The sequence below is a fragment of the Amia ocellicauda genome, chromosome 5, assembly GCF_036373705.1.
Source record: "Amia ocellicauda isolate fAmiCal2 chromosome 5, fAmiCal2.hap1, whole genome shotgun sequence".
Lineage (NCBI taxonomy): Eukaryota > Metazoa > Chordata > Actinopteri > Amiiformes > Amiidae > Amia > Amia ocellicauda.
In genome coordinates, this window is record NC_089854.1 from 4,741,984 (window position 1) to 4,751,597 (window position 9,614).

The following is a 9,614-nucleotide window of genomic DNA, read 5'->3' on the forward strand; positions in this document are numbered from 1 at the left end:
ACACTAGTTAGAGAACCAACGGCAAACTGTGATCACAATATGATTAGCTTTGAGGCATTCTTTAAAAAAACAAGGACCAAGTCTAAAACCATGGTCTATAATTTTAGAAAAGCAAACCTTGAAGGTATGAGGTGGCACTTAGAAGAGGTAGACTGGAGCACACTGGATACAGAGTCAGTTGAAAATGGATGGGTATATTTTAAGAATATACTACTTTGTACCAAAACTTAGCAAATTGAGGACAAAAAAACATTGGCCAAAATGGTTTAATAGAGGTATGCAAAAAAATATCAAGAGAAAGAAAATGTTGTATAGCGCATACAAAAGGGACAGAGATTAAACAAAATACAAAGAATGTGTTGAACTGCAAAGAGATCTTAAGAAAGGGATCAGGAAAGCAAAGAGGGAAATAGAAAGAAACATAGCTCTTGGAGCTAAAACCAATGCAAAGAGTTTTTTTCAATACTACAACAGCAAGAGGTCAATAAAGGAGGAAGTGAAACAGATAAAGGGAAAAATGGAGGTATCTTGGAAAACGAACAAGATGTGGCAAATGTTTTAAATGAGTATTTCACAGAGGTTTTCACAAAAGAAAAAACAGATGACATGCCACAGGTTAACAACCAGTCCAGTCAAACCCTAAGAGAGATCAGGATAAATGAGGAGGAGGTACTAAAGGGACTAGCAGAAGTAAAAACACACAAATCACCTGGGCCAGATGGTATATTTCCAACAGTACTTAAAGAAATGAGGGAAATTATTTATAGGCCGCTAACTCAATTATTCCAAATGACACTTAGAACAGGGGATGTGCCAACTGATTGGAAGACGGCAAATGTCAAACCAATCCACAAGAAAGGGGACAAAACTGAGCCAGGAAATTACAGACCAATCAGTCTCACCTGCATCACCTGTAAAATGTTGAAAAAAAATATTAGACAGAAAATAGAGGAGCATCTTATTGAAAACCATATTCTTGGAGATACAGTTGTCAACATGGGTTTAGACTAGGCAGATCATGTCTTACTAATTTATTAGAATTTATTAGAATTTTTCGAACATGCAACTGCAGCTGTAGATCATGTGAAAGCATATGATATGATATAGTTAGATTTCCAAAAAGCTTTTGATAAGGTTCCACACCAAAGACTGATCCTCACATTGGAAGCTGTAGGCATTCAGGGTAATGTAAGTAGATGGATTATGAACTAGTTGATGTATAGGAAACAGAGGGTGTCGATTAGAGGAGTCACTTCTAACTGGAGTGAGGTTGTTAGTGGAGTTCCACAGGGATCAGTACTAGGGCCTTTGCTTTTTCTAATCTATATTAATGATCTGGACTCTGGACTGATACTAAAATAGGTGTCTCAGCAGATACAATCTCGGCATCACAGGCTATTCAAAGGGACTCAGATAATATTCAGTTGTGGGTCGACACCTGGCAGATGAAATTCAATGTGGACAAGTGCAAGGTATTACATGCAGGTAACAAAAATGTCCACTATAATTACACTATGGGAGGAATAGAACTAGATGAAGTAACGCATGAGAAAGACCTACAGTGAGGGAAAAAAGTATTTGATCCCCTGCTGATTTTGTACGTTTGCCCACTGACAAATAAATGATCCGTCTATAATTTTAATGGTAGGTGTATTTTATGACAGTGAGAGACAGAATAACAACAAAAAAATCCTGAAAAACACATTTCAAAAAAGTTATAAATTGATTTGCATGTTAATGAGGGAAATAAGTATTTGATCCCCTATCAATCAGCAAGATTTCTGGCTCCCAGGTGTCTTTTATACAGGTAACGAGCTGAGATTAGGAGCTCTCTCTTAAAGGGAGTGCTCCTAATCTCAGCTCGTTACCTGTATAAAAGACACCTGTCCACAGAAGCAATCAATCAATCAGATTTCAAACTCTCCACCATGGCCAAGACCAAAGAGCTGTCCAAGGATGTCAGGGACAAGATTGTAGACCTACACAAGGCTGGAATGGGCTACAAGACCATCGCCAAGCAGCTTGGTGAGAAGGTGACAACAGTTGGTGCAATTATTCGCAAATGGAAGAAACACAAAATAACTGTCAGTCTCCCTCGGTCTGGGTTTCCATGCAAGATCTCACCTCATGGCGTTTCAGTGATCATGAGAACGGTGAGGAATCAGCCCAGAACTACACGGGAGGATCTTGTTAATGATCTCAAGGCAGCTGGGACCATAGTCACCAAGAAAACAATTGGTAACACACTACGCCGTGAAGGACTGAAATCCTGCAGCGCCCGCAAGGTCCCCCTGCTCAAGAAAGCACATGTACTGGCCCGTCTGAAGTTGCCAATGAACATCTGAATGATTCAGAGGAGAACTGGGTGAAAGTGTTGTGCTCAGATGAGACCAAAATCGAGCTCTTTGGCATCAACTCAACTCGCCGTGTTTGGAGGAGGAGGAATGACCCCAAGAACACCATCCCCACCGTCAAACATGGAGGTGGAAACATTATGCTTTGGGGGTGTTTTTCTGCTAAGGGGACAGGACAACTGCACCGCATCAAAGGGATGTTGGACAGGGCCATGTACCATCAAATCTTGGGTGAGAACCTACTTCCCTCAGCCAGGGCATTGAAAATGGGTCGTGGATGGGTATTCCAGCATGACAATGACCCAAGACACACAGCCAAGGCAACAAAGGAGTGGCTCAAGAAGAAGCACATGAAGGTCCTGGAGTGGCCTAGCCAGTCGCCAGACCTTAATCCCATAGAAAATCTGTGGAGGGAGCTGAAGGTTCGAGTTGCCAAACGTCAGCCTAGAAACCTTAATGACTTGGAGAGGATCTGCAAAGAGGAGTGGGACAAAATCCCTCCTGAGATGTGTGCAAACCTGGTGGCCAACTACAAGAAACGTCTGACCTCTGTGATTGCCAACAAGGGTTTTGCCACCAAGTACTAAGTCGAAGGGATCAAATACTTATTTCCCTCATTAACATGCAAATCAATTTATAACTTTTTTGAAATGTGTTTTTCTGGATGTTTTTGTTGTTATTCTGTCTCTCACTGTTAAAATATACCTACCATTAAAATTATAGACTGATCATTTCTTTGTCAGTGGGCAAACGTACAAAATCAGCAGGGGATCAAATACTTTTTTCCCCCACTGTAGGAGTCTACATGGACTCCTCACTTTCTCCATCCAAACAGTGTGGGGAAGCAATAAAAAAGGCAAACAGGATGTTAGGGTATATTGTCAAAAGTGTAGAATTGAGAACAAGGGCAGTGATGTTCAGACTGTACAATGCACTAGTTAGAGCTCATCTGGATACTGTGTGCAGTTCTGGGCTCCACACTCCTCTCGATTGTAAACTGTTGTTAACTGTAAAAGACAAACATTAGTATATTCAATAGTGTGCTGTGAGTGTGTGTGTGTGAGAGAGTGATTTATTCTCTCTCACTCACACACACAAAGTAAATCTCCCACTCAATGTAGTACATGGATCTACATGGTGAGATTGTAGCAGGTGTTGCTGATGTGTGTACTATGGGTCAGCTCTGTTTCACCTCTGTAGGGAGAGCCCCTGAGATAAGGGAGAGGTGGAGAGGGAGTGCAGAAGCTGCCCTATAAAAGAGAATGCGTCAAGGTCCAGACCTCCACAGCAGGAAAACTGAGCAGAGCATTATGCTGAAAAGCGCGTTGTTGATCGTGGTGTGTGTCCTGGCTGTGGCACTGGCTGCCCCTCCACTGGAGAAAGGCCTGATCGTCAACCTGGTGAGAGAGTCTTGCTTCAATTTTAAATTATTTTCAAACTGTTCCTTGTTCTTTTTTTTTCCTTTTCATCCTTTGCCTTTTTTTCTCCTCACCATCTCTTTCTGGAATCTAATCCAAAAGCCCCAAACCGATGGATAACAAAGCAAGAAAAGCTAACAAAATATTAGACACCACTATGCTTTGAGAGATGCAGTGGAGAGCGCGAGGGAGACTGGAGCTCACAGTTCTGCCTTTGCACTGGAGTGTTTATCGTGTGTGTGTGTTTGTCTCTCTCCTCCTGTGTCTGCCTGTGTGTGTGTGCGGTCGTGTCGTGGCAGGACAATGGGGAGTTGTGCTTCAACAGCCTGCAATGCAAGAGCTCCTGTTGCCACCGCACCAGTGGAGTGAGTCTGTCACGCTGCGCTCCCCAGGCGGCCGAGAACCAGGAGTGCTCCCCAAAGGTAGGGCTCGCCTCCACACACATACAGTGAGGGAAAAAAGTATTTGATCCCCTGCTGATTTTGTACGTTTGCCCACTGACAAAGAAATGATCAGTCTATAATTTTAATGTTAGGTGTATTTTAACAGTGAGAGACAGAATAACAGCAAAAAAATCCAGAAAAACGCATTTCAAAAAAGTTATAAATTGATTTGCATGTTAATGAGGGAAATAAGTATTTGATCCCTTCGACTTAGTACTTGGTGGCAAAACCCTTGTTGGCAATCACAGAGGTCAGACGTTTCTTGTAGTTGGCCACCAGGTTTGCACACATCTCAGGAGGGATTTTGTCCCACTCCTCTTTGCAGATCCTCTCCAAGTCATTAAGGTTTCGAGGCTGACGTTTGGCAACTCGAACCTTCAGCTCCCTCCACAGATTTTCTATGGGATTAAGGTCTGGAGACTGGCTAGGCCACTCCAGGACCTTAATGTGCTTCTTCTTGAGCCACTCCTTTGTTGCCTTGGCTGTGTGTTTTGGGTCATTGTCATGCTGGAATACCCATCCACGACCCATTTTCAATGCCCTGGCTGAGGGAAGGAAGTTCTCACCCAAGATTTGATGGTACATGGCCCTGTCCAACATCCCTTTGATGCGGTGCAGTTGTCCTGTCCCCTTAGCAGAAAAACACCCCCAAAGCATAATGTTTCCACCTCCATGTTTGACGGTGGGGATGGTGTTCTTGGGGTCATTCCTCCTCCTCCAAACACGGCGAGTTGAGTTGATGCCAAAGAGCTCGATTTTGGTCCCATCTGAGCACAACACTTTCACCCAGTTCTCCTCTGAATCATTCAGATGTTCATTGGCAAACTTCAGACGGGCCTGTACATGTGCTTTCTTGAGCAGGGGGACCTTGCGTGCACTGCAGGATTTCAGTCCTTCACGGCGTAGTGTGTTACCAATTGTTTTCTTGGTGACTATGGTCCCAGCTGCCTTGAGATCATTATCAAGATCCTCCCGTGTAGTTCTGGGCTGATTCCTCACCGTTCTCATGATCATTGAAACTCCACAAGGTGAGATCTTGCATGGAGCCCCAGACCGAGGGAGACTGACAGTTATTTTGTGTTTCTTCCATTTGCGAATAATCGCACCAACTGTTGTCTCCTTCTTACCAAGATGTTTGGCGATGGTCTTGTAGCCCATTCCAGCCTTGTGTAGGTCTACAATCTTGTCCCTGACATCCTTGGACAGGTCTTTGGTCTTGGCCATGGTGGAGAGTTTGGAATCTGATTGATTGATTGCTTCTGTGGACAGATGTCTTTTATACAGGTAACGAGCTGAGATTAGGAGAGTCCCTTTAAGAGAGTGCTCCTAATCTCAGCTCGTTACCTGTATAAAAGACACCTGGGAGCCAGAAATCTTGCTGATTGATAGGGGATCAAATACTTATTTCCCTCATTAACATGCAAACTATTTTGAAATGTGTTTTTCTGGATTTTTTTGCTGTTATTCTGTCTTTCACTGTTAAAATACACCTACCATTAAAATTATAGACTGATCATTTCACTGTCAGTGGGCAAACGTACAAAATCAGCAGGGGATCAAATACTTTTTTCCCTCACTGTATGCTGCATTACCAAATGTGATGACACATAAGATACACAAGAGAGCAGCTCACATACAGGGTGGAGATGATATCCCAGTTGTCATTTTGTTGAAGGAGTTCCAAAAGCCTCCTTGTAAAGACGACTGTTCATTATTTCTCACCCTGCGGGGAAGGAGGGAGGGTGAGAGAGAGAGAGGAAGTCAACACCTGGTCAGCAGCTCTGTCCTGACAGCTCACCTGCAGAAACGCACAGCTCTGTAGCTCAGATATGAGCGCAACTCCCCTGCGGTAACTACGTCTGCCAGCTATGCAGGGCAATTAAAAGGTAGCTAGGTGGTAATTATCAAAAAACATGTATGGACCACAACCGTCTAACAGTTACTCCATTTCCTGCAGAAAATGGGAAGTGTCCAATTGTGTTTGGAAACACTAACAGATAGAGCTACAGCACTACACCTGGCTGCGTCGATAGCGCACTCGTGTGGCTAAATGTGTGACTGCCACTTGTTATTTGTTTGCAATGCTTTGGTTTCCACACACAAGCCTCCAATATCACGATGATACAACCAGCATCATCGTTTCAGTTGTCTCCACAAAATAACACATGCCCAATGAAAAGCATGTCGCCGGCTGGATGCAGCGCAATGCGGGCTCTCGCTGACTGATGTCTCTCCTCCAGACCTTGTACGGAACCTACTACCGCTGCACCTGTGAGAGCGGCCTGAAGTGCGACGTGGACATTTCCATCGGCGGCTCCATCACCAACACCAACTTCGGGATCTGCGTGGACCCCAGTGCAAAATAGCGCCCAGTGCCGACAGAGACGGGAACGGAAGCGCAAAAACAAATAAAAAATGTATTCAAACGTTTCCCTTTCTTTTCTGAAATAAATCCATAAGTGTTTTATTTTTAGATGCATCTGAAAACGTGCAAAGTCTGTTCTCTTGAATGATCTGTATTGTTATGATCACCATGATACGTTACCCATGTTTCCCTACGAATATTATCGATACTTATTTATGTATAATCGATCCGAATCACCAGAAATCCCGGTTGAAAACAATGGCTGAGCTCAATTCCACTGCACCTCGGTAAACACGGTGCTGTGCTGTGTGCTGTGCTGTGTGCTGTGCTGTGTGCTGTGTGCTGTGTGCTGTGTGCTGTGTGCTGTGTGCTGTGCTGTGTGCTGTGCTGTGTGCTGTGTGCTGTGTGCTGTGTGCTGTGCTGTGTGCTGTGCTGTGTGCTGTGTGCTGTGTGCTGTGTGCTGTGCTGTGTGCTGTGTGCTGTGTGCTGTGCTGTGTGCTGTGCTGTGTGCTGTGTGCTGTGCTGTGTGCTGTGTGCTGTGCGCTGTGCGCTGTGCGCTGTGCTGTGTGCTGTGTGCTGTGTGCTGTGTGCTGTGTGCTGTGTGCTGTGCTGTGTGCTGTGCTGTGTGCTGTGTGCTGTGTGCTGTGTGCTGTGCTGTGTGCTGTGTGCTGTGCTGTGTGCTGTGCTGTGTGCTGTGTGCTGTGTGCTGTGCTGTGTGCTGTGTGCTGTGTGCTGTGCTGTGCTGTGTGCTGTGTGCTGTGCTGTGTGCTGTGCTGTGTGCTGTGCTGTGTGCTGTGCTGTGTGCTGTGCTGTGCTGTGTGCTGTGTGCTGTGGTGGCCTATTTACACAGAGGCGTGTCTTGTGGTGTATTTTGAAACAACACAAAAGGAAGACATGTAAGAGATGTAGAGCAGTGTTTCTCAAGCCTGGTCCTGGAGGAGCCCCTGTCCTGCTGGTTTTTGTTCCAGCCGAGCTCTCAATTACTTAATTGAACCCTAAATTGAAGTAATCATGTCTTAAATCAGAGGCTTTTCATTATTTTAAATGGTAGGAGTTTTAAGTTAAGTATACAATTGTATAAGGAAATGATTGTCTTATTAATGGATGCATGGATGGATGGATGATATACATGACTGGGATATAGAGAAAGACATGAGAGTTATAGATACTTAGAAACATTAAAGAGATGGAGGCAAATTAAATCTCTGGGTCTCTAACAAGCTATGAACCAGCAACGTGCGATTTAAAATGAATTAATCAATTGGATTTAAATCCTGAAAAAAATTGATTGATAGAGGTAGTTTAGTGTCCGTGCTGCATGTATCAGTCAATCGTGTGTAACAGTCATTAGTGTGTATCAGACATTAGTGTGTATCAGTCATTAGTGTGTATCAGACATTAGTGTGCATCAGTCATTAGTGTGCATCAGTCATTAGTGTGCATCAGTCATTAGTGTGCATCAGTCATTAGTGTGCATCAGTCTTCCCGGGGGGGGCGGCGTGACTTCTGGAACGAGGGGCATGTCGTCATGGATACAGGCGTGTCTTCTGGAACGGGGATGTTAGGGGGTGGGTGCGGTTGGGGAAATAATATGGGACGTGCAGTCTTTAGCCCATATGGTTTATGTGTTTGTGTAACATATTTTACTGTATTTGTAAACGTTCTTACCATCGATTTTACCATATTTTATCACGTTTTAATGTTTAACGATACTACACTTTACTATATATTATCATTATATTATATGATTATCATCATCATATAGTGCTTTTCCAATGGTACACCAAAATACACTTTACCTTATTTAACCATATTAATGTACCATAGTAAACTATACATTATGAAGTATTTACAATTTTAACTTGTAAGGGACAGAAGTGTCACAACCTTATATTTGACCCATGGTCCTGTTTTCTAGTTTCCTCATTTCTTGTTCCCCTTTGACACTTTTAAACTGCCTTCTACCACACCTTGTCTTTTCCCTATTGGGCTTGTATTTGCATATTATAAAGGGATAAAAGCAGCCTGGGGCTGTTTCCATTGTATCATAATCATAATAATAACACTTTGATATAATTATAGTAACCTACTTACTACCTTGAACATGCCTGCTATTACACTACAGCTGCTAACGTGTGTAACAGTTACTGATGCGTCCTGTTGGATTATGAACTGGTTGATGTCTAGGAAACAGAGGGTGTCGATTAGAGGAGTCGCTTCTAACTGGAGTGAGGTTGTTAGTGGAGTTCCACAGGGATCAGTACTAGGGCCTTTGCTGTTTCTAATCTATATTAATGATCTGGACTCTGGGATAGTTAGCAAACTTGTCAAATTTGCAGATGATACTAAAATAGGTGGCTCAGCAGATACAATCTCAGCAGCACAGGCTATTCAAAGGGACTTAGATAATATTCAGTTGTGGGCGACACCTGGCAGATGAAATTCAATGTGGACAAGTGCAAGGTAATACATGCAGGTAATAAAAATGTCCACTATAATGACACTATGGGAGGTACAGATCTAGATGAAGTAACGCATGAGAAAGACCTAGGAGTCTATGTGGACTCCTCACTTTCTCCATCCAAACAGTGTGGGGAAGCAATAAAAAAGGCAAACATGTTCAGACTGTACAATGCACTAGTTAGAGCTCATCTGGATACTGTGTGCAGTTCTGGGCTCCACACTTCAAGAAAGATATCGCTGCTCTAGAGGCAGTTCAGAGGAGAGCAACCAGACTTATTCCAGGTCTGAAGGGAAAGTCCGACTGAGAGACTGAGGAACTGAACCTTTTCACCCTGGAACAGAGGAGACTACGTGGGGACTTGATCCAAGTCTTCAAAATCAATAAAGGCATCGACCACATCAAACCAGAGGAGCTTTTCCAGATCAGCAGGGACACACGCTCCCGGGACACAAATGGAAATTGGGCTTCAAGGCATTCAAGACAGAAAACAGGAGACACTTCTTCACACAGAGAGGCGTCACAATCTGAACAAACTCCCCAGCGATGCGGCTGAAGAGACAATTTGGGAAC

General features: G+C 43.7%; 1 protein-coding gene across 1 annotated transcript; it reads left to right on the top strand.

The window, feature by feature from the left end:
- Nucleotides 1-3,554: 3,554 nt before the first annotated feature.
- Nucleotides 3,555-6,645, top strand: LOC136749270 (colipase). The gene is made up of 3 exons (XM_066703400.1): nt 3,555-3,754; nt 4,072-4,194; nt 6,456-6,645. The coding sequence occupies exons 1-3, from the start codon at nt 3,617-3,619 to the stop codon at nt 6,579-6,581; spliced, it is 387 nt and encodes a 128-aa protein (XP_066559497.1). The 5' UTR covers nt 3,555-3,616; the 3' UTR covers nt 6,582-6,645.
- The last annotated feature ends 2,969 nt before the right edge of the window (nt 6,646-9,614 follow it).

Coding starts and splice junctions, on each gene's coding strand:
- LOC136749270 (XM_066703400.1), top strand. CDS start 3,617: ATGCGTCAAGGTCCAGACCTCCACAGCAGGAAAACTGAGCAGAGCATT. Junction 3,755..4,071: donor AAGGCCTGATCGTCAACCTG/GTGAGAGAGTCT, acceptor GTGTCGTGGCAG/GACAATGGGGAGTTGTGCTT. Junction 4,195..6,455: donor ACCAGGAGTGCTCCCCAAAG/GTAGGGCTCGCC, acceptor TCTCTCCTCCAG/ACCTTGTACGGAACCTACTA.